The 25,461-nt window shown below is 43.1% G+C and overlaps 1 protein-coding gene across 2 annotated transcripts in view; it reads right to left on the bottom strand.

Annotated features, from left to right (window-relative positions):
• Positions 1–227: 227 nt before the first annotated feature.
• FBN1 (fibrillin 1) overlaps positions 228–25,461 on the bottom strand; it is a 222,762-nt gene continuing 197,528 nt past the window's right edge. For both annotated transcript variants that reach the window (XM_006135061.4, XM_006135062.4), the window contains exons 56-66: positions 24,593–24,724; positions 20,805–20,930; positions 19,949–20,155; positions 18,385–18,510; positions 18,028–18,150; positions 14,504–14,620; positions 13,827–13,955; positions 10,014–10,133; positions 7,288–7,519; positions 5,938–6,115; positions 228–1,496 (exon numbers count right to left, since the gene is read on the bottom strand). In XM_006135061.4, coding sequence (XP_006135123.2) covers positions 1,107–1,496; positions 5,938–6,115; positions 7,288–7,519; positions 10,014–10,133; positions 13,827–13,955; positions 14,504–14,620; positions 18,028–18,150; positions 18,385–18,510; positions 19,949–20,155; positions 20,805–20,930; positions 24,593–24,724 — 1,880 coding nt within the window. In that variant the 3' untranslated portion in view covers positions 228–1,106. The remainder of the gene's footprint in view (positions 1,497–5,937; positions 6,116–7,287; positions 7,520–10,013; positions 10,134–13,826; positions 13,956–14,503; positions 14,621–18,027; positions 18,151–18,384; positions 18,511–19,948; positions 20,156–20,804; positions 20,931–24,592; positions 24,725–25,461) is intronic.

The following is a 25,461-nucleotide window of genomic DNA, read 5'->3' as shown; positions in this document are numbered from 1 at the left end:
ATTTTAAAGAATTCCACTGCTGAATTAATATTGTGAATAATTCTGTATTTCTCTTCTATCTTCCTCTCTAGGCAGACTGAATAAACTACAGATGCATATGTTCAATAGAGGATCACCTACACATGCGGTGTCTCTCATACTACTTACTATACAGGAATGCATGAAGCATCAATATGCAGTCTAGTGTACTGAAGAACTTGTACTAGCAAGAACACAGAGTCACAGAGTAAACTAAAAAAACCCACTGTTTTATTGTGACGTTGAACCCTTGTTGATATGAATGACTATGGGTATTCTTGACATGTATTACATAATGTCATGCTGTAGGATGGCACTGATTGTCATCTGACTTCTGAGAATGTTTAATGGTCCCTACTGACCTCAGTGCATTTTGGTAAGTCACAGAAATTTCATCATCAGGTTTGTGTATACAGTTAACAAGTAGTTGGTCTTTATAAGCACCATTACAAACCCTCACATTAAGGGTATTATTAATCTAGTTTACAAATGCTTCATTGATAAAAATAGCATGATTACAGTATACACACACTTAATTTACATGTATTATAGGCATAACTGAGATAAACTACAGAGCTAACTTTGGTTGATTGAAGTATGTAGACTGAATAATTGCAATTTTGGCTTCTAAGTTGTGTAAATATTACAGTGCATTTATAAATCTAGGTTGAAAATTTACTAGCACCAAATGGATATCATAAATGGCTGACCTAGTAAGTTGTAGTTGGAGAAGCAAAGTTTAAGAATTACAAAAATAGAGAAGTCCATCAGTTGAAAGAACATTCATGTACCTCTGCTGAAATGATGTGTCTCAGCATCAGTGGCCAACTTCCAATGATAAAAGTCCCAGTTTTCAAATTCAACATATCAAGGTAGCTCAGCTACACTTTTTAAGAAGCCTGAGAAAGTGGTTGTTTTGAGCTAGGGTATTCATCCTGTACCTGGCTTACGTAATAATATAATAGTGCTCATTCATGCAAATGTACTCATGAAAGATTGTACCTATGATATGGAGAATCTGATTGGGAGAAACATTCAGTCCTACCTATCTATCTTTGGTTTTAATTATTTGGTCTTTGGTTGATGAATTAATGAAGCACAATTTGAATTTTCATTTTCAGGTTATCTCCCAGCTCACCACTGAGGTAGTCTTTGTCATGTTTGTCTTCAAGCTGGTTAAGTTCCTTCTTTTTATAGAGTGGAATGCTACTGATGTGTAATGAGTAGGTTCCAGGCATTGGCTTCTTCTTTGTGAAATGAAGATAGCTTATCCCTTCCTTCTGGTTGATTCTAAAGAAACCATCTTCATTTCCAGAGTCAATTAAATATCGATTATGATTTGTCAGTGTTGTGAGAGCGGGAAGAAGTTCCAGGATGCGAGCTTTGCTATTAAGCCCAGAAACGTTGAAGGAAAAGAGGGCTGTTTTTTCACTATCCCAACTGGCAAGACTGACTTCTGGTTCCACTTCTGGTTGATCCTGCAAAAGAAAAATAGCATTAGTCTCTGCAATTTCATGCATTTATAAATATTTATTTCCAACTTAATAGGTCATCTAATTTAAAAGTTGAATAGAAAACTACTGTTGCCTGTCAAACCCTGGCAACCTCATTTGCTCCATTACTAAGTTGCCAAAATTCTAGGTCAGAGCAGGATTTGACTCTTGAACTAAGCAGTTAGTCTTGTATATGAAGGCAAAAGTAAGTCTTAGTTACTAGTAACAAGCATTCTCTATATGTCTCATCTCATCTGTATGACATTTCAAAGTTCAGACTCTTCATTCACCCTCCACGTGTGCTGGGTGCAGATATCAGTGTCACACTCCCAGTCAAAAGCAGTCGTGAACTAAGCTGTATAAGGTAATGTGGTTTGTGAAGCAAGCATGTTGTGTACGATAGGGGTGGGACTTATTTTTCTTCTTTGCAAGCTTTCCTCTACCTAAACCCTCTGCTGGAACCCTCTGCTGCTCTAGTGCCAAATGCTGAAGAACTTGGGAGTCGAAATATTGTATGTTTGAAAGTGGGTGTCAGCTCTTCCTTCAGAGGACACATTTACATTCAAGTCAGAAGTGTGTTTTCCTGCTTTGACTGATGTACACACATTGGTTTTAACTGAGCTAGTGCACTGAAATAGCAGTATAGCTTCTGTTGTTAAGTCATAAGAAAGGTTAAGTGCCCTGAATACAACCCAGGTATTGGATGGGATAGTATTCAGCAGTGTACCTGGATGTAGCCGCTACATTGCTATTTTTAGCCCTATTAAAACTAGTGTGTGTGTGCGCATCTATTCAAGAGGGACATTATAACTGCAACTCCAGTGTAGATTAGCCTAAGTCAAGGTGATTGAGCATATAAAATAAACTCCACAGAGATAAGTTATTAGCAACATTTCTCTAAGGCAGAGATTCAAGAAGCACAAAAGAATGTCATCTGGAATGATAGTAACCTGGACATTTCCTGCAGCAGGATTAAAATGCTCTTCACCTGCCAGCAAACAGCCTAAGCTTTGAAGTCCTAATGATTTTTTAGGAACAGTTATCAAACCGATGGCATTCCAACTTAGCCTGCTTCATAACACAGCTCCTCTTTCAAGTATATTTATTATGGTGCACTAAATAATTGATCTTGCAAAATTACACATTTTGCACCAATTTCAAGGGGTACAGAAAAGTGCACCCAATCCCTTTTCCCACATTTGTGTATGCATAGCACATGCCCCATGTACACAACTGTTGGTTTGTACACACAAACCTGAGCTATTCTACATGTATGAAGGGTGTCTCTGATATCTTTTCCTGTGCTAATACAGGGTGAGATGCTGCATATACAGATATACATAAGCTGAGAGCATATAGGACCCTTAGCTTAGTAAGTGTGCATGTGGCACAGAGATGTTTTAGAAAGCCCTTTAAAGATCTGTACAATGTGAAGACCGTAAGGACATAAGAATGGCCATAGGGTGTCAGACCAGAGGCCCATATAACCCAGTTTCCTGTCTTCTGACAAATGGCCAATGCCAAGTGCCCCAGAGGGAATGAACAGAACAAGTAATTATCACGTGATCCCTTTCCTGTCACCCATTTCCAGCTTCTGGAAAACAAAGGCAAGGGATACCATTCCAACCCATCCTGCCTAATAAACATTAATGGACCTATCCTCGATTAATTTATTTTCTGGCAAAGAGTTTCCAAGGTTCACTGTGCATTGTGAGAAGTAGTACAGTAAAACTCTGATGGTCCGGCACCATCAGGAACCCAGAAGTGCTCCGGGCAGCCGGACCATTGGAGCTGCTCTGCTCCCAGCTTCCCTGATTCAGCTGCTGCTAAAACTGACCAGCGGCTGAATCGGGGAAGCTGGAGGGAAAGCAGCTGGAGTGCTGCCAGGTAGGTCCCGTAGCACTGCCCCTCGGAGCTGCGGGACCAACCCCGCAGCACCCCAGCTGTCCCCGATTCAGCTGCTGCTGAAACTGACCAGCGGCTGACTCCAGGAAGCCGGGGCAGAGGAGTTGGGTCGCTGCGGGGTTGGTCCAGTAGCGCTGCCCCTCGGCGCTGTGGGGACCAACCCAGCAGCCCCCCAGCTGCTCTGCCCCAGGCATCCTGATTCAGCCGCTGCTGAAACTGACCAGCAGCTGACTCCAGGAAGCCCAGGGCAGAGTTTCTCTGCCCTGGCTTCCTGGAGTCAGCCGCTGTTCAGATTCAGCAGCGGCTGACTTGGGGATACCTGGGGCAGAGAAGCTAGGGTGCTGCCGGGTTGGTCCAGTAGTGCCACTCCTTGGCGCTGTGGGACCAACCCAGCAGCACCCCAGCTACTCTGCCCCAGGCATCCCCAAGAGCAGCTGGGATTCTGCCGGGTTGGTCTCACTGCGCCAAGGGTCGGCGCTACTGGGCCACCCCGGCAGCACTCCAGCTGCTCTGCTGCAGGCATCCCCGATTCAGCCGCTGCTGAAACTGACCACCAGCGGCTGAATCAGGGACGCCTGGGGCAGAGCCAGACTATCGGAAGAGGGGGCTATGAGGGGTCTGGGGTGGCATCCCCTCCACCCCATCCCAGACTCCTCATAGCCCCCCCTTCCGATAGTCCGGCATATCTGATAATCCGGCACCCCCTGGGTCCTAAAGGTGCCGGATTATCGGAAGTTTACTGTACTTCCTTTTGTCTGCTGCTTATTAATTTCATTTGGTGACACCTATTTCTTGTGTTATGGGAAGGAGTAAATAACTTTTCCTTATTCCCTTTCTCTTCATCAGTCATGATTTTATAGACTTCTATCATATCCCCTCTTTGCTCTGTCATCTCTTTTACAAGCTGAAATGTCCCAGTCTTATTAATTTCTCCTATGAAAGCCGTTCCAAACCCCCTAATCATTTGTTGTTGTTCTTTTCCGAACCTTTTCCATTTCCAATATATCTTTTTTGACCGTAGCAAAGGCCTATTTCCTTGCAGCTTATGTGCATTTCAATGCAAAGCCTGCCACTGTCAGTTTATAGCTGTCATAAAGTAGCTAGAAAAGATGGAAGGGAAGAATTGATTAAATAACCTTGGATCTGCTGCCATTTCTAAGCTAAGTAAAATTTTTCAAAAATAAGAATATGAAGTTTACAGTATAAATTGATCGAAGGAAGTTTTTTGGCCTTTGTCATACAAGAGTTCAGACCAGATGATTATAATAGTCCCTTCTTGCCTTACAAACTACAGAAGGAGCCAAATCCTGCAGTCTTCAGATGAATCTCCCATCAAGGTGAGGGAGAATTCTTCCCAAGTCAGAATGCAAAATTTGATCATTGCACATGCAAAGTCGAACCTGCCGCTGCAGCTTCTTGTGCATAGGCATTTTAGGGTGCTAGAAACAGTAAGAGTCTAACTTTTTTTGCTAGGCAAGTTAAGAACAGAACAAGGTATTGGTAGCTTTAGCACTGAAGCTACTTGTTTTGTCAATTCAAAACAAACTGTAAGGATGAGGTTGACAGTGTTTATTTTCCTTTGAATCTATTTTAAAAAACGTTTGCTAAAAATGAAAAGAAAACAATCTCCCATTGGACTGAGTGAAAGGGAATTTGTAAATAGATGCATCTAATCACATGACACTTTTTCATGTAAATACAGGTGGTTGTGTTATCTATTATTATTTGGCGCAAGAGGCCAGTGACAATGAGGAGTAGAGGTAATTCATGGAGCATCACAGCAGTTTGAAGTTATTTACATTTCACAATTACCCCAACCTAAGGAACTACATTAAACTATTGCTCACTCCAGCGGCTTTCCAAAAATTTTTTAAGATTCAGCTTCCAGCTCTGCTATCTAGGCCACACAAGGAGAACACTAATAGCTAGACTGTCTCTGACAGCCTTTGGCCCAAAGCCAGAGTTGTGGGTTACCAGAAGCACATCCCGATATCTTGTGAAAGGCTGCAGTGACTGGACAGATCAGAATCCACCTGGTTTCAGTAATTAGCCTCTGGAACATAATATGTTCTTTGGAGAGGATCCCACCTGCTCCATGCTCCACATAGTCCCTGTTAGTGGGAGACTTGCCCACTCCCAGAACTAAGAGTCTTTGTTCTGAGACCACATGGTCACAAAAGTGTTCTACATTCATGCTGTCCTTTGACACTGAGAACTGTCCCCCTTCTGAGCTCATCCCTTGCTGGAAAGTTGGGTGGGCATTTAACTTACGTGTTTGACAAGAAACAGGAAATGAGCAAGTGTGTTAGGAAATCCCACAGAGGTCCACTCCCTGATGACTGTAAGTGTCTTCAGAAATTCCCCTACAGACATGCAAAGTCTCAGAGCAACTCCTTGGGCCATGCTGAATTGACATGCCCGCTTGTGGTCTGAATTTTTTCCCTCTGGATTCTATGCACCCTATGTCTCTCATTCTGGCTCCAGAAAACAGCCCAAATCTCTCCCCAAGAAGGACAATTACCTCAGCTTCATTTGCAATGGTTTCATTCGTACTTCTGCGCTTCCTTCCTCTCTTGGGATAACCGTTGATTTTACATTCATAGCAAGCCTCAGGGGAGAGAGAGTTGTCATCTATTTCACCACTGACTGGCAACTCTTGACCATGACCTTTACCCATTCCCACTCCAGAAACACAGTGCCTGATGAATTAAGAAGTACAAATTCCATAAAATTAATTATACCCCTAAAAAAACCCCCTGGAACCCCACATCACACAACATTAAGAACTTGTTTTGCTCTAACACACACACACAAACAACAGACAATTTAGCTGGCTTTTCCCAAGCAAAATTTCTACTGTAGCTAACAGGCCAAATTCTCTTCTCAGTCACGCTTTGGCTGTAGAGAAACTGACTCAATGGGGCTTAGTCTAAGAAAGGCCTGCAATGTTTGGCCCTATGTTAATACTTAATGATGGATAAACATAGACCCTGATTTTCAAAGACAGTGATTTCAGGTGCCCAATCCAAGAAACCTTGATGTGTCCTGATGTTGAGGAAACACTGAGCCTCTCATCTCAAGTTGGACACCCATATATCACTAGTCAGTTTTGAAAACTGAGGGCAGGATCTTTGTCCCATCCACCAAAGCCTAGTTTCTTCCCACACCTAAAAATCTTGATGAAGCTACTGCAATTTTAGCTGCCCAAAGACTTGCAGACCCAGGCCTGTATTTTGTAGGTTGTGCATGGGCCTTAGTCTCAAATGTTCACACTACCATGATGATATGCAGAAAACCATTTCTCTGGAAGTTGGATGCCATTCAGCTAGAAACTCAGGATCACTCCAATATAAGGATAGTTCATTCTAACATCATCAGTAAAAGACTGGGAAAACACCGATTGTCTTTCCCCTCTTCATAGAGAGGGCCTCAATGCCACAAAGGATTCAAGCGTATACTGCGGGGTGGAATCTCCCTAGTGCACAGCTCAGATAAGCTGGTTAGTTGCTGGAGTTCTTTGTAGTGAGACAAAAGGCAAGGGGGAATCTTCCCTCCCAACAGGATGGACTCAGCAGACACTACTCCAGCTTATATTTTCTTTTGTAGCCCTGAGCCAAACCTCCTTGGCAAGGACTAGAGAATCCATATTACTGTAGAGCCTCCAGCCCCCCTTTTACTTCTCCTCTGGCCCTGCCTCACCTCCCTTGCACAACTTGGCTCCAAGCACAGAAGTGAGAGTGAGAGTGAAAGTCTTGTGCATCTTCCCAAGCCTGACTCCTTTCCCAGCAGCTCTTTGGCAACTCAATAGCCAAAGGCAGGGGAGCAGATCTTTCCCCGAATGTCCACAAGTTTAAATATGAGAAGCCCTTACCCATGTCCTATTCTGAAGTAACCAGGTGGGCATCCACAGACATAGCCACCTTCAGTATTTGAACAACCATAACTGCATGGGGCTTGTGTAGAGCTGCATTCATTGACATCTTGGCAACCTCCACTAAACTGTTCATACTGAAATCCGGTAGGACACATACATTTATAGCTTCCCAAAGTATTGTGACAAGATGCTCCTCCACAAATGTGTGCACTGAGGCATTCGTTTTCATCTGGAAAGGAAGTACAGTAGATTAGAGACGGGCTTTTATTTTTTAGGACTATCCCTCTCCTTCGTAGCTTTAGAAAGGCCCAACTTTAATAGCTGAGCAGATTCAAACATGCTGCCCGATGTCATGATGGCTGCTGTTCTGTGACAATATTTAGCTATTCATTCTGTATTTTAAAGCAATCCCTTACATTTCTTGCAATACTGAGTTATGGCTTGGCGCACAACAGAATTGCCTGGGCTAGTCATACATTGTTCAACACATGGGAGGAACCAAAGCATTCTTCAGTGATTAACTAAATGTGTGTTGCAGCAACATCAAAAAGTCCTTGTACACTTCACGTAATAAGCTCATAAATACACAAATGGTTTACAGAGTCAAGACTGCCAAATGGTATGAAGGAAAGGTCTTGCAAAAGCCAAGGACACAAGCTCTTCTCCTGTGGTATGCCCAGGGGTCCCAGGTTAATATCTAACCATAAGGTAGACATTCATATTCTTCCAGTCAGGAAATATTAGAACCTAGTGCCTGACCGTGACTCCCTGAACTCAATTGGAGTTTTGTCATTAACTAAAATGAGGGCAGGTTTGCGTCCTATGTCACTAAATGTGGCTTGAAACTTCATACTCAATTGCACCTGAACTAATGTTTATCTTGCATACTTTATGAATTACAGTAAGTTTGAGCTATGAGAAGGTTACAGTAACACAGCAAGTAGGGGAGGTGAACTCATTTTACCTAATTTTGAATCATTAGAATTTAAATACTGATTTCCACATATAGTGGGGATTGCGGGGAGGAAAATCCAATAGTAGAATAGATAGGATTCTCTAGAGATTGGCTCATTGTTTCTAATAAACATTAGTAGCACATGTATCACTTTAGAAAAATAGGTTTCTAGATTCTGAGGAATCTTTCCACAACACCTGGGTTTCAATTGCAAGCATTAGCTAGTTGGTGGGGCTCAAAAAGTTCCTTCATCCTTGATACTCAAGACAGCTGAAAATTATAGCTTATACTTTCAGGTTGTTTGAAAAAGGGTGAATTAATTCTAATTTAAATCAAATCCCCACTCCTCCCACATTTAATCAAATCTTTCCATAACCAAACAATTTTTGAATCAACCTCAAATTCCCTTTCATGTAAAATGCACTGAGCACTGGAGCAGAACTGTCCAGACTCTCCATCCAAGGCTGTGTAGTATGTCAGAAAGTTGAGTAAGCATAATTAAAAGCAGAGACCTCCCTAGAGCTGCAGAACGATAACGAACAAAGGCATTTTTATATGCTCTTAAAAGCAAACCAAGCCAAACAAAGAATTATGAGGCCCTTAATTCTCAGAGACAGGGTTATCATAAGTATCCTTTTATCCATCCAGGCAAAACTGTAGCGTGTGTGGAGCCCAGCTAAATCGGACTGAAAATACACATGGTCCTAGCCAACAGAAAAAACTTTAATGTGTCTCTTATTTGAATACAGAACATTAATGTGTCTCTTATTTGAATACAGAACATTCATAGTGCCCTGCTGCAATATAATACAGTGTTATTTCCTGGACTTCTGAGACACGTAAGGCCCAAATCTGTCTGCTGAAGCCATACTGAAGAGTAATATCCTATGGGCAACCCCACTGATGTGGGTCAGAGACTTGGGATGCAACCAAATTTTAGAGGGGGACCGAATGCTTCATTTTAATCTGCAGGTGACTATTTCTTAACATACTGAAGAAGCAATAGCAGAAACAATGCTGGCTAAGTGCGTGCTCCTTGCAAACTTTACTCTTAAGTTTTGGGGAAATATATTTGGACCGATATAGTCAAATTTGGATGAATTTAACAAATCATGTTTCAGATTTATAATGTGGACAAACCTCCACAAATGGTTCTGAGAACCATTCATTCACACATAGGATTGCAGCAGATTTTAAAGCTAGTTCTCATCTACAGCTATCTAATTGTTGGACTGTAGCTAAAACATGGAAGTGCAGATGTAGCTGCTTTATCCTGGAATATTAGAAGCTTATGAAGTACTGTGCTAGTAGTCTAATCTTACAAGGTCTATTGCAATCCAAATACAGGTTTGATTCTGCCCATTCCTGTATGTCACAAAGTCTCAATGAGAGACTGGTCTGAGTGAAGACCGAGAGACAGCTGAGTCACACTAGCTACATTTGGGCCACTAGCTACATAGATTCAACAAAGTACTGAAGCATATGAGTAGTAGCTCCACTGAAGTCAATGGAACTACTTTCTAGTCAGAGCTAAGTGGGTGACAGAGTCAGTCCTTGGCCAGTAAATTACAGTGTGGGGGGGGGGGGAAGGGGGTTGAGAGTGTTCAATGTCACAAGAGGGGCTCAGTATTGTACCAGGATTGCCTTCTCTTGGACAGAGTTTTATGAAACACATAGCTAAAAAAAAAAACAGAGACAACCCCTCCCAGTCTTGCTGCTAACACAGTTACGCTGTATCTTATTTTGTTAATGAAAAAAAGTGACTTGCCAACACATTGGTTCCACTGGTAATGCTGGAGATATCCGTGTGGGCAGCTACACCTGTATCCTCCAATTATATTCTGGCAACCATGCTGGCACCGGTGGTTTCCATCACATTCATCAACATCTAAAAGGGTTACACACAGTCTGAGTTTCAGGATTTCTCTCTTCTCAGCAGAGTTATTAAGTGATACTGTTTTCTCCATGGCTTTCTAAATGTTTTTTTTCTTTTTTTGTCCTACTATCCTCTAAAAGTAATGTCATGTGATTCATGAGGAGAATTTGAGAAAGGTGGGCAAACATGAGTGGCAATAAAAATCTATCAAACAGAGGAATACCAGGAGAGGAGTAAATTAACATCAGTGGTTTGTTGGGTTAGTTCTCTCATCATTTGGGAATTATTTTATGACACAAAATGTGATCACCTATTTTAAAAATGCTTTTAAAGTGGAATCCTAGAAACAGTGACTTGTGAAATTCTGCTCAGTATTTAAGCAGTATACAATAAATGTTGATGCTTTCCTTAAAAATGGAGAGCTTATGTTTGAATGGAAGCATTGGCAGAAAAATATCTAAGAGAAGGCCCATTTAAAAAATATATATATATTGTGCATGTTAAATGTGCATGATATGATTAAATACAATTTGCCATAAAAGGACTAGGTTTTATCAAACATTTCATTCTTTTTCTTCGTACATTCTATTAACCTTCATTACTCAAACATCAATAACTCTTCTATGTCACACAGGGAAGAAGTGAACTGCATGCTGAAATTGGTTTTGCACAGTGCTCCTCCATGCTTCATACTGTAATCCTTCCTCTAAATTAGACATGGAGAGCCAAATTCAGAGTTGTTTTAAGTCAATGGTGTTGCATTCACTTGCTTATTGCAACACTGAATTAGCTCAGGACACGAATGTCTTCAAATAACCGAGTACAGCTCCTACTCATGTCAACAGATGTCAAACTGCCGAGACCAATGTTTGCGACATTTTTGCATACTTACATAACACACATGATTACTGTTTCCTTCTTCTATCAAACATGCATATATAGCCCAACTGATTTGTGCACATCCATTGAACTCAGTGGCGTTGTCTTTGTTTTCAGCAGGACTGAATAGGATCCACAGAGAAGTAATTTCTTTTACACTCAGGGTGCCTCTACACAGCACCATAAACTCAAAATAAGATACGCAATTTGCTCTATGCAAATTACATAGCTTATTTTGAGTCTATTTCAAAATTTGGCGCAGGCTACACAGCACCACATTTTGAAAGAAAGTGCTGTTTCAAGCCACTGCTTACTCCTCATTCAACGAGGTTTACGAGGATGGCGAAATAGTGCCTCTGTTATATTTTGGAATAGCAGATGCATTCAAAAGACATGGGGTAGCTATTTCTGGATACCTCTGGTATCCCAAAATAATTTTCATGTGTAGACATACCTTCACAGACAGAGCCATCAGAAAATCTAACCTCATTGTTGCCTTCTGGAGATCCAGTTGTTTGAAGGTACAGGCAGTCCCCGACTTACGCGGATCTGACTTACGTCGGATCCGCACTTACGAACGGGGCTCTCTCGCCCCGGAGCTTGCAGGCAGTGGGACCGCCCAGAGCACAGCGGTCCCGCCACCTCGACCTCCGGGGTGAGAAAAGCTGCTCCGGGTGCCCCTGGTCTGCTGGGGATCGTCTCCAGCAGACCAGGGACACTGGGAGCAAAGCCGGGGAGGCGGAGGGGTCCCGCGCCTCTGGGGCTTTGCTCTGGCAAAGCCGGGGAGGCGCGGGACTCCGCCGCCGCGGCTTTGCTCCCGGTGTCCCTGGTCTGCTGAAGACGGTCCCCAGCAGACCAGGGACACCGGGAGCAAAGCCGCAGCAGCGGCGGGGTCCTGTGCCTCTGAGGCTTTGCCAGAGCAAAGCCTCAGAGGCGCGGCACCCCGCCACCACTGCGGCTTTGCTCCCCGTGTCCCTGGTCTGCTGGGGGGGGGAAGCGTGCAACTAGCGTGCCCCCTCCCCCAGCAGACCAGGCTTTTGTTGTGGACCCTGGGGTAGAGCAGCTGGGGTGCTGCCGGGTTGGTCCTGCAGGGACCTACCTGGCAGCCCAGCTGTTCTGTCCCAGGCTCGAGATTCAGCCGCTGTTGAAACTGATCAGTGGCTGATTCCAGGAAGCTGGGGGCAGAGCAATTCTGCCTCCAGCTTCCTGTAGTCAGCCCCTGGTCAATTTCAGCAGCGGCTGAATCTGGAGCCAGTTCCGACTTACATACAAATTCAACTTAAGAACAAACCTATAGTCCCTATCTTGTACGTAACCCGGGGACTGCCTGTATATCAAAGCCAATACACAAATAGCAACAACTCCCATAGGAACATAGATGCTAGGTTTGTACAGTTTTTGGTGGTGCCCAGAATGCATCCCATCAATAGGATGGACAGGGCAACTGCCCTAGGCCCCCATGCGTTAGTGGGACATGGGGGTTCAGGCAGCATCAATATGACTATAGTGTCTGGTGCCCCGGGGATTAGTGGGGAACCTTGCGCTGGCAAAAGCAAGTGACCTAGCCTCCGCCTGCTCTGATAGCTCCTAGTGTGGTTCGGGGGAGGGGATGGAAGCTGGAAGGAGGCATGGTGGGGGGGTCGAGTGGAGTGGGGGCAAAAGCCTGGAGCAGAGGGTAGGGGCTGTCCTGAACCCTGTCCCCCAAGGAGTGGTCTGGCCCACCAGAATCCCCCCCATTGCCCTGAGCACCCCCTGGTCCTCTCCCCCTCCAGGACTATCCCTAAGGATGTACAAGGAGCTGGCACAACCACCCTTCTGCCCCTGGCCCAACCCTCATTCACCTCTATTCCTGGCTTCCGCCCTCTCCCCTAAGCAATGCCAGGAGCTGGCAGAGTGCGATAGAGCAAGGCGAGACAGGGCCAAGGTCACTTGCTGCTGTGAGTGCTAGGCCCTCTGGCTATGGACAGGACTGTGAAAATATAGGCCCTAATATCGGTGGAGCTGGGCCCATATATCTCACCACCTCTGTGTGGGAAGGGAAGGACTCCACAAATTCTGGGACAAAATTCAACTGGAAGTGACCTAACAGTGTTCAGTTTGGCACAGAGGCCATTGGCTCTACACAGAGGGAAGATCACCATCTCATCATGCCTGTTGAGAGAAATGAAGGGAAATCCAAGAGGAAGTCTCTTAGGGTATGTCTACACTACCCCACTAGTTCGAACTAGTGGGGTAATGTAGGCATACCGCAATTGCAAATGAAGCCCGGGATTTGAATTTCCCGGGCTTCATTTGCATAAGCGGGGTGCCGCCATTTTTAAATCCCCGCTCGTTCGAACCCCGTGCCGCGCGGCTACACGCGGCACGAACTAGGTAGTTGGAACTAGGCTTCCTAGTTCGAACTACTGTTACTCCTCATGGAATTCAAATCCCGGGCTTCATTTGCAATTGCGGTATGCCTACATTACCCTCCTATTTTGAAATAGGAGGGTAGTGTAGACATACCCTTATTTCCAAATTTCCCTGTGAGACGGAATAAGTTTATGTTAGGGCTGTGAAAAGTGAACACCTTGGTGGGTGATGCTCACCGGTTAACTGGTGGGGTAATCGCTCTAGCCCAGCCGAGCTGGAGTGACTCCCCACTCTGTCTCCTGTTCTCCCTTTAATTGGTTAACTGTTAAACATCACAACTAACTGGTCAACCAATTAAACAGTATCTTGCAGCCCTAGACTATATGCTCTTTTCTTTGACTTTACGATGATGGATGCCCCAGGCTTATGTAAGACAATACATGACCAGAGACCTCCAGTTGTCCATACTATTACCTTCACAGCTGACTCCAGTCTGGTCAAGGGAAAAGCCACGTTGGCATTCACAAGTGAAGCTTCCTGGTGTGTTCTGGCAAACACCTCTTGCCCCACACAGATTGATTTCAGAGGCACATTCATTATTATCTAATAGAAAAACAAATGAAAATATTAGTGCTGTTTTACAAGGTGATTGCTCATCTATAGTAGGGAAGTTCATGAAAAGTAGAAAAGAAACACAAGTGACCCAAGACACTGACATTACTGATTGTGTGTTCCTTTCCATTCTGTACCTTGCACCACAGAAATGAGAGAGAGAATTCCCTTCTTTTTCACTAACAGGAGATATCATTTGAAGGAAACCACTCTCAAATCTTCATGCTCAATCTTGGCTGATATTCTGCTTTCCTTGCATACCCCATGGACACTGATGCCATGGTAGCACAGAATACTAGAATCAAAATCCAGATCGAACAAACTTATTAGGTCAAATTCCATCCTTTCTGGTTGCCCCAGGATATGTGGGAGCAGAATTTGGCCCACTATTTCAGAACAAACTGCCTCCACTCTTGCACTTCATTTCTTCTGTAAGATGAACCCACCATCTTGTTACAACACTGTCAGGAGTGAGATGCCATAAGAATCCTCAAACTGGAATTTCCACTTAATGAAGAGTAACATCCAATGTTACTTACCAATACACGCTGTATGATGCTGAGTGAAACCAGGAGGACATTTACAAGTGAAGCCCCCTATCGTGTTGACACACAGGAACTGGCAGTTATGCTGTTTTGTTGCACATTCATCGAGATCTGGAAGAGTAAGCCAACATTCCATCCATGTTCAGTTCCTACTAAGGTGCTGACATTTCAATGTCGACATTGAGAAAAGCGGCTGCAAGTTAGTGGTTAAATGTACAAATATTTTGCTGAAAAGTGAAATGCAGAAATACATTGCACAGGCCTGGTGCAGTGGTCTAGCAGAGCAGAACTTGGTAATAGGCAGAGGACCTAGCCTAACATGGCACACCTTTTCCCATCATTAGCTATGGGGACAGGAGAGCTTCAGGAAGGTAAGAGGAGAATACTCTCTCTCCTGTTTCCTTCTTGGGTGCGTCTACACAGCATAATGGCTGTTATTCTGAAATAACAATGTGAGCGTCTACACAGCAATTCCATTATTTTAAAATAAATTCAAAATAACGGACATCTTATTCCGACTTTTGTAAACCTCATTCCACAAGGAATAACACCTATTCCAAAACAGCTATTTGGGAATAGTTGTAGTGTGGACGCTCCATTGCTGCTATTTCGAAATAGCTCCTCCCCAGGGCCATTCAAAGGGTATGTCTACATTGCATTCCTCTTTCGAGAAAGGAACGCAAGTGCAGCTGAGCAAAATTGCAAATGAAGCACAGATCTGAATTTCCCATACTTCATTTGCATAATCGCATCCGGACGCTATTTCAAAAAAAGAAACGCCATCTAGACATGGTTATTTTGAAAGAAAACCCTCCTTTTGAAAGTACCCTTAAACCTCATTGTATAAGGAGTAAGGGTAATTTAGAAAAAAAGGGTTTTCTTTCTAAATAACTGCGTCTAGACAGTGTTTCCTTTTTCAAAATAGGGCATTTCGAAATAGTGCCCGGACGCGATAATGCAAACTAAGCGCGGGAAATTCAAATCCGTGCTTCATTTGCAATTTCGCTCAGCTGCATTTGCATTCCTCTCTCAAAAGAGGAATGCAGTGTAGACATACCCAAAGTAATTACTCCCCAGTGCCTCCTGGGGGCTCTAAATGGAGATAGCGCATTCACATTAGGGAAGCCTGTCTAGGACTAATTTTGAGACTTCCCTGTAGTATAGACATGCTATTTCAAAATAAGCTATTTTGGAGTATTTCTTCCAGAATAGCTTATAAGCATTCAGTGTAGATGTACCCCTTAACACCCATCTCCCAAAAATATTGGCATCACGCTTGACCCTGAACTTTCATCCACACTTCTCCTGTCTACAAAACTGCCATTTGGCAGGAAGACACAATAATGTAGAGGTTATGGGCCAACTGCAGGAGATGGTGGGCGAGATTCTGTGGCCTACAATGTGCAGGAGGTCAGATCAGAAGATCATGATGGTCCTTCCCACCTCTGAGTCTATAATGACTAATCATATAACTTCTTTGGCTCCATCTCTCACAAAACCCTCATCTGTGCCTTCATTTCCCTTCCCCTTGGCTAGAGCAATTAGTAGCTCCATGGCTCTCTCAGGTCCCAGTGCCCTGGGCTAAACACTGTAGCTACCCATCCTCTCACAAGTTCCAAAAGGAACTACCAATAAATCTCACTTCTCAAACAGCCTCACTGGTACCCCCATGCAGATCCCGTTCAGGGATATTCTCTGTCTCCTCCATGCCACTGCTTCTGTTCATCTAGAAACCTGCCTCCTCTTTGTCTCTTTCTAGGAAACCAATGGTCTGTGACGCCTCTTTTCTGCAGGGTCTGCCATCTGGAGGAGTCTCTTTCTATCTGCACATCTCATCTCTTTTCAAATTTCAGCTTAAACTGATGACATTTTCTTTCTGGCTAGTAACTTCCATTTTGCTCTCTATTTGTAGCATTATGGCCAAATGCTGACCTGTACTCATCCTACAGAGCCAATTTTTTCTATGCTGAGAGGTGGAGTTCCTCCTGCAAACAGGTGGTTGTGTATTTTTATACATCTGTAAGTGCACATATATTTTCTGCAACTGAATAGGCAAGTAAGTAGCTGTGCATTTAAATATTGTTTGCATCTGCCAATGCCCAATTGTATGAGTATTTGGAGTAAAGGTGCACAATACTGCAGAAACACATTTGGATACATATTTTTAATATACAAATTACACTTCTCTAGTCCAGCACCCTCGAGACCTGATAGGTGCCAAACCAGAGAATTTGACAAACCATAGGAGGTCAATAGTGTCTAGCAGCATTACCAACACTTCTACTCTTGATGTTCTTTTAGAAGACATTCAGGAGTAAATTAGAGCTAAACAAGAGCACATAATACTGAGAGCCAAGACTGCTGATTGTAAACAAACTCGATGGGACCATAGGAAACTTGGCCATACCCATGATGAGTGACCATCCAGCTAACTTAAATTATATCAGATCACAGATGAAGCTAGACCAGAGAGCGCCAGACCAGAGAGGTTCAACATGTACTTGCAAATGGGGCTCTACCATTTGAAAATCTGTTCCATAATTTCTATAATACATTGTCAGCTGGCCTGCTTTATTCATTGTGTGAAAGCATTTTGAGGTCAAGCTTCCAATCCTGCAATGGCTTCTAGTTCCCTTCATGTGTAGTTCTATATTAAATAGAACATTTTATGCCCTTTATGGTCTGTCCTAAGGCAACCTACAGAAGCATCCAGGCCATCATTATGATTTTTGTGAAAGATGCTTCTACAAAATAAGTGCCCATTCCTACTGAAGTCAATTGTCTCCTAAAGGAGCCTCAGCAGACTATAAGCTGTATTCTGCTGTCGTGGGCTGTAATTCCAAAGGAAATATTTAATCAAGAATGATAAAGTAAAATGGCATTTCCAATGCCAAGTTTGGAATTCCTCTTATCATCTACATGGGCTTTAATCAGCATTTTGATATTAATGCCATTACATAAATAAATAAAAATGCAACAAATGTTTTTAATTCTCTCCTGCAGTTCCCTCTCTCATCCGGCGTTGCAGGAATGGTTAGATAAAACACTACTGATGCTTGAGAGAATATTGCAGAACTAGTTGATTTTTTTTGCAAACATCCAGTCTGAGCTAAAATAACTGGCATAAATTAATTAATTATTGCAAGGCATGGCTTAAATCATGCATTTCTCAGACAAATAGCTAAAACCAGAAGAAAAAATATTTTCTACCATGGAGTAAAACCAGAAGAAAAAATATTTTCTACCACTGAGTAAATATTGAGAAAGAAAAAAAGTCAGAAAATAAAATTCACTGGTAAAGTTACTGTGACAGGAATATTCCAACTGTCTCCAATGTTTCTGGGCTTGGCTCTGTTCTCATATTTACTCCAGTTGTAGACTGTTCAGCTCAGTGGCTATACTCCTGATTTGCACCAGAGGCAGTGAAATCAGAGTCAGATCGTTGGCATGTCCTGGGTAGCTATTTGTCTGGGAAATGCAGAATTCTTCCAGTCAAACTTTTTATTTTCAGTTTTTACCTTTGCAGCTTCTCCCATCCTCTTGTAAAATGTATCCTTTTGGACACGAACACTGGTAACTCCCTTCTGTGTTCTTGCAGATGAAATTGCAAGGCTTAGGGGACTGGCTGCATTCATTCAGATCTACAATGAGAAAAAAACAGACTCTTTTTGGTGATATCAACCAAGATTTGTAATGAAGAATTACAAATATCCAGGGGGCTATTTAGCACAAAAATATCTTCCCAAAGTCTGCTATCAAAGTGATGTTTTGTTTTCCTATGGTGAAAGAAATAAGGGTTGTCTTATTCCTGTAAATATCCTTTCAGGTTTATTCTTTAGCTATGTACAATAGGTATAAAATAACGGAAAACCTACCTTCGCAAAGGGTGCCTGTTATATCTGGAGTATAGCCAGTTTTACAATGGCAGCGATATGAGCCTCTCTCATTGATGCATTCTCCATTACGGCAGACATCATTAATAACCTTGCACTCATCAATATCTGTAATACAACAAGTGAGTTGTCAAAGTGATGACAAATAATAGGCAATTACTGTACCTGATTTTGGTGCGACTCCTATGCTTTGACATGAAACATGCAAAATACACATAATGAAATGCTCCACACATTTTGGAGGCTTGTCTCTTTAGAAAAAAAAATATGCAAGGATATAAGCGAGTTAGCACAAATTTAACAATTAAATGTAACGAGCAAACTTAAAATGCAAATGAACTAGTGTAGGAGGTGCTCTTAATAATCCCACATAAAAGGCTTGTGCCTGATCCCATTTAAGCTATCGGTGAAGCTCATGTCTTTGTTTATGACTTGGCCCAAAGAAGATTAACAAGGATACATCAGCATATTTCCAAGGAAATTTGTGTAACATTTTCAAAGTCACTAAATGCTTAAGTTCAATTTCAAAGATCACATGAGGCCAAATTCCAAAATTATTTGGGTGCCTAAAGATTAAGATGGATGGTTTTGAACATTCTAGTAGACATTTATCTGCTTTTTGAACCTACCTCAAAAGTAAAAGCGCCTTAAGCACTTTTGCATAAATTCTGCTGCTGACTGCTTGCAACACCACTGAAAAATCACTGGGGCCCATATAGACCTAGCTAAAGTCCCACTTTTCCAATGGTGTGTATTTTAAAGGAAGTTTTCCACCTTGTCTTTGCCAGGGTTTTTTAGTTATCACAGCACATTAGAAAGAAAACTTCACCAAATGGTGCAATATTGGGCTTAAAAGGACTTGTCTCTCCAATGCTCCCACACTGTTCATGGGGTGCACGTATGCAACTTGCAACTCACCAACCGAGAGTATGCTGGGTGTCACACTCAGCAGGAGCTCTTGATCTTAGAGTGGGAGGGAACAACATTTCTAAGAGCTGGGGGAAAACATGGATGCTCAGCATCAATGATAAGTGTGCTGAAATGTCCCTTGTACCTGGATTATCCAGAATGCTCAGTGGTGTGTTAAATTGAAAGTCCATTGTATGGTTTCATTAAAGATAACTGGACAGAAACAAACAGGAAACCACACCAAACAATACTAGGATCAACATTTCAGCTGTCCTCCATTATGCACAGGCACAAAGCTCATATCTCAATGTGCAAACATACATATTCACATATGCCTATCAGGTGTCTGCACACAAATATACATCTTGCTAGTGAAGGATTTGGGGAGCCTGCTGAAATTTGGGATTTCGTTGGTGTCTAACTGCCTGAGTTGGCTGCACAAACACCTCTTTGCTGATGCACTTAGGTTGGTAGCAAAGTCTGTATTCTGATCACTGAAAAGCTTGCAAATGTCTATGGGTTACAATAAGGGATTCTAGTAGGCTCAAAGGTATGGCAAATGGAGTTCATACTTCGTCACTTCATTTCATAGTCACTGATTACAGGTTTGCCCTTAAACTTTGGCAGACAGAAATACCTGCTCCATTGGTCAAGTATCCTCGGCCATGGGGGCAAAGCTTTTTAAACGCCACAGTGCCTAAGAAGGGGCAGATCTCACAGTTCGGTCCCCAACCGCGCCCACCATCGCAGCAGCATTCAGACTTCTTGACAGAATTTCTATTGCTCGATCCAATCTGACACAGACTTTGTAACACTTCCATGAAGCAGTAGCCTTCTCTGTTGTCTGAAAGACAAATTATGCAGCATGTAGACTACTAGTGGCAATAACTGTAGAAGGGTCATGACATATTAGAATTTAGTCAGAAATATCAAAGAAAGGGAAGCATACTTAACCCTGGGAGTGTGGAATTGAGAATGAAAGTCTGGCTGCAGCAAGAAAGAGAACATGATGTCTGAGGGAAACAAAGGAGACAAGAATTTTAGTAAGAGGGTAGGAGTGAAGCTACAGAGTGCCTAGAAAAGACGTGCTTCTGTTTGAACCCAGAGAAGAAGGGCTAACTGAAAACAGAACTGTCACAGAGAAAAAGGACAGAGTTAATGCCATGCTGATTGACTCTGACTAATCAGCAGGAGACTTTCATAAAAATCCAGTACAACCTAACCAGCTGATACAAGCACACAATTAGCAAATGAAGCATTTAGTGCCAGGATGGCACCTAGTTATAAAGGGCCCCATCCTACAGACACTGTAACTTTGCCTTGGGTTATCCCACTGAGTTCAACTTCTTGAATACATCTTCAAAAATATGAGTATATTATTAACAAGTGTAACAATCCCAATTTACCACATACCAGAGATATGGGAACCCTCAAACTTCCAGTATTAAAGATGATGCTAGTTGGCTTTGCTAATGCAGCTACCTGGTACTTACCAAGGCATTCATTCTGGTTATCACTGGCAATGAATCCTTCGTTGCATTCACATCTGTAGCTTCCTCTTGTGTTGATACAACGTCCATTCTCACAGATCCCAAATTTGGTTTGACATTCATTTTCATCTATATTTTTTAAATTTCATGACAAAAAAATAAAATCCATAAATATTTCAGTAGTAAAAAAAAAAAATCAGCATGAAGGTTTGAATTCATGGAGGCTAGGTCCATCAACGGCTATTAGCCAGGATGGGCAAGCATGCCACCACATGCTCTCAGTGTCCCTGGCCTCTGTCTGCGGGAAGGATGATTGCCTATGGATGACATGGGACGATTGCCTATATTGTTCATTGCCTCTATTGGACACCATCAGAAAACAGAATATTAGGCTAGATGGACCATTGATCTGACCCACTATGGCAGTTCTTATATACTTAAAGTGGTGCATTTCTACTGGTTAAATGTGAGGAAGGGAACAAATGGAACAAACTGACATAAGCAATGATTTTTTTAAAACACTGACATTTAGTGTTTCAAGGATCAGATTAATCTAAGTAGATGACAGGTAAACCCATACCACACTACTTCTCTGCAACATAGTACACACTATTTAGTCATTCAAAAAATGTCTTAGCCATTGCTGGTTCTCCTGAGTTCCAAACAACACTGATTACAGTCAAGATGCTACTTAATATGGTATTTTAGGGAGAGGGTTATTATTGATTAACTTCATGATTCATTATAATTTAGGATTATTATTGATTCACTTTGTGATTCATTATAACTTAGAGCTCTAATTTATTTACTATTTGTATGGAATGGTGCTTTATAAAGAGAAAAAGCAAATTATGTATCTAATGGATGTGTTTTCATGTCTCTAGGGTTAGGGACCTCATTGGAAGGGATCTATGTATGTTCTTATATTCTGATATCATTAAAGAAGAAAGACAAGGCCAGATCCATTGGCTGCTGTAAATCAGCATAACTTGGCTAAGTTTATCAGTGATACACTGAGGCTAAGTCTACACTACAAAGATAAATCAGAAAAAGAAATGCAATTTGCAGTACACAACTTGTGTATCTTTTTCCAATTTTCTCCCAAAAGAGGCTTTTCAGAAATTTGGCCTGTCTATACGGGCCTAATTTTGGGAAAAAACCCTCCTTTTGAAACATCCCTTCTTCCTCATAAAACGAGGTTTATAGGGATGCTGAAAAAACATGTCTGCTTTTCCAAAACTTTTTTCAGAAAAGTAGACATGTTCCTTGGATGCAGCTGAGCTTTTCCAGCATACCTCCGGGTACCCTGGAAAAGCTCTGCAGTCTAGACATAGACTAGATGCACAGCACCTGAAAATGTCTGATTACAGAAGACATTAAAATCTTTCAGAAAGATTTCTGAAAAGGACAGTTTAATGCAGCGACTTCTGACATTTTTATCAAGAGGTAAATGCAATTAAATAAGTATTCTGGCAGCAACTGGCGCTACTGCTGGGTATGGTAAATCATGGACAATCACTGTGGCACATAAATGACTTAAATCAACTGAGTGCTCATTTTGGGGACTGTACCTCGCAGACAGAGGGAAGCAGGACGTTGTTTTTGATAAAATAATGTGAAATACTAAAAAGTCATTTTGAAATACTAAAATTTGCCAAAATGTGTCTGCTCTTTTCTTTTCTGGTTTTCTTCTGCTTGAATTTTGGGTATACCTGAATTTTGAATATATCCCACTGAGGAATTGATTTTCTACTGCCTGTCTAGCAAGGGTGGGCAAAAGTATCTCAGTGGGCTGGATCTGGCCCACCTAGGGCTTTGATTCGGCCCTCAAAGCAGTTCCAGGCCCCACACCCTAGTGGGGCAGTCACCCAGCAGCCACAAGCCCTTTAAACAGCAGCAATCGAAAGGCCTCGCAGCTCTTGGTCCCACTGGCCTGTTGGCTGAGACCTGCCTGGGAGGCGTGAGCCCTTTCAGCTGCTTCTATTCAAAGGGCTTGTGCCTGCCGGGTGAATCCCAAGCATAGTTACAGGCTGGGGACCAACCAGTTAAGTAGTAGTTCTGCAGAAAAGGACCTGGGGGTTACAGTGGATGAGAAGCTAGATATGAGTCAACAGTGTGCCCTTGTAGCCAAGAAGGCTAATGGCATATTAGGATGCATTAAGAGGAGCATTGCCAGCAGATCCAGAGATGTCATTATCCCCCTTTATTCGGCTTTGGTGAGGCCACATCTGGAGTACTGTGTCCAGTTCTGGGCCCCCCACTACAAAAAGGATGCGGACGCATTGGAGAGGGTCCAGCGGAGGGCAACCAAAATGATTAGGGGTCTGGAGCATATGACCTACGAGGAGAGGCTGAGGGACTTGGGTCTGTTTAGTCTGCAGAAGCGAAGAGTGAGGGGGGACTTGATAGCAGCCTTCAACTTCCTGAAGGGAGGTTCCAAAGAGGATGGAGAGAGGCTGTTCTCAGTAGTGACAGATGGCAGAACAAGGAGCAATGGTCTCAAGTTGTGGTGGGAGAGGTCCAGATTGGATATTAGGAAAAACTATTTTACTAGGAGGGTAGTGAAGCATTGGAATGGGTTACCTAGGGAAGTAGTGGAGTCTCCATCCCTAGAGGTGTTTAAGTCTCGGCTTGACAAAGCCCTGGCCGGGTTGATTTAGATGGGATTGGTCCTGCCTAGAGCGGAGGGCTGGACTTGACGACCTTCTGAGGTCTCTTCCAGTTCTGATTCTATGATAAGGGGATGGTTGGATGAAATAACATGATCTTGGTAACTAATTGACCATTCATTTCCAGTTGGAAATAGGTCAATGGAGGGATGATAGGAGTTGCTATAGGGAACTTTCTGGGTGTCTGGCTGGTGAGTCTTGCCCACATGCTCAGGGTTTAGCTGATCGCCATATTTGGGGTCAGGAAGGAATTTTCCTCCAGGGTAGATTGGCAGAGGCCCTGGAGGTTTTTCGCCTTCCTCTGTAGCATTGGGCACAGATCACAGCTGAAGGACTCTCTGCATGTTGGGGCCTTCAAAGTATTGGAAGGCTTCAATATCTGAGACATAGGTGAGAGGATTATTCTAAGAGGGGTGGGCGAGATTCTGTGGCCTGCACTGTGCAGGGGGTCAGACTAGATGATCATAATGGTCCCTTCTGACCTTAAAGTCTATGAGTCTATGAGTGACTGCCAGGCAACAGGTTAACAGCAGGGACCAGGAGCTGCCAGCCGTGTTATGTGAATTCTAAGCCTCCATCCCAGACAACTGTGGGAGGAGGCTAGCCCCCAGCACCCTGCCATTTGCTCCAGGTCCCTTCCATTGGCCAGAAGTCAGGGGGCAGAGACCCCAGGCCAAGCAAAGATCCCAATGGGGTAGCTTTCAACCCCACCCCTTCCGCCCGAGGCCAAACCACTTCCGGGTCGGATCGTGGCCACTTCCAAAATTTATGAAGTGGCCTCCCTTCAAAAATTATTGCCCATCGCTGCTGGTCATTAACCTCTGTGCAAAGGGAGTATACATACTGCCTGATTCAAATTCTCCATTCACTAATACAGTTAGCATTTTACACCTCTCTTCCATGTGTGACTGCACATGTAAGGCAGTGTAGAAGTAGGCTCTGCACAACCCTTTACCTGAAATACTGGGAACAATTATACAGTTATATGAGTGATTTCTAATCAATTAGTCAAATCCAAAATTGCCATTTTTTCTCCAGAACCTGGCTCTGTAACCTGAAATTCAGCTCAGTTCACCTGAGCTGAAGCTATTACCTCATAGAGATTTCAACAGTTTCACTTACCTATGCAGCCCTCACCATCCTGTCTCCGCTGATATCCTGGTCCACATATGCACATATATGTGCCAATCAGATTTTTACACTCCATTTGTTTTGAGTCACAGTCATGAATTCCTTCGTCACATTCGTTCAGATCTGAGAGTATTAATATGACAGAATTATACATACGTAAAGAGAGAGATTCTCTTGGAAATGCATAAAAACGAAATCTTCATTTTGAAAGTGAAATCAAGAACAACTTTCTGCTGTGCTAAATTAATAACCAGAAACTACTGGTCTAGCGGTAACTAATTTCAGTTAGGAAGCAAACCCTTTAAACTACCAAGCTTTACATCTACTGTATATTTGAGAGAGAGAGAGTGAGAGTGTCTGTTCAAGAACTCCTCTTATACGGTAAGAGCTAGGATCACCAAATTTGGTATGCAGCTTCCTCTTATCACAAGGTCAGGCTGCAACAGGACAATGGGATTTGCACCTGGAATTTGATTGTTCCTAATCAAATGGAAAGGGAGGGGTCTGCTAGCAGTGACAGTCATGCTGCTGAATGACCTCAGCGTGCCAGTCACACCGGAAACAGAGTAGACAGCTAGGGGCAAGGGTCTGGCTGTTGCTGGCCACTGTAGCTAGTGGCCCCTGCCACTCCAACCAGCCCCAGGGATCTGGGTAGCACAACCCCAGCTGCCCCAGCCAGCCCTGGGGAGCTGTTGCCTGGTCAGTGTCACCCTCACCACCACAGCACTGGGGGCAGCATGGTCCCTACTGTGCTGGCCAGCTAGCTCAGATTCTGGCCTACTGATTTCAGTGATGCCCCTCTCACTCCTGGCCCTGAGTTGCCCATACTCCCGAATCTCTGCCCTGACTGCAGCACCCCC

Source organism: Pelodiscus sinensis, chromosome 14 (assembly GCF_049634645.1).
Source record: "Pelodiscus sinensis isolate JC-2024 chromosome 14, ASM4963464v1, whole genome shotgun sequence".
Classification (NCBI taxonomy): Eukaryota; Metazoa; Chordata; order Testudines; family Trionychidae; genus Pelodiscus; species Pelodiscus sinensis.
The sequence above is the reverse complement of the archived record's forward strand: the minus strand, read 5'-3'. Positions and strand labels throughout refer to the sequence as shown.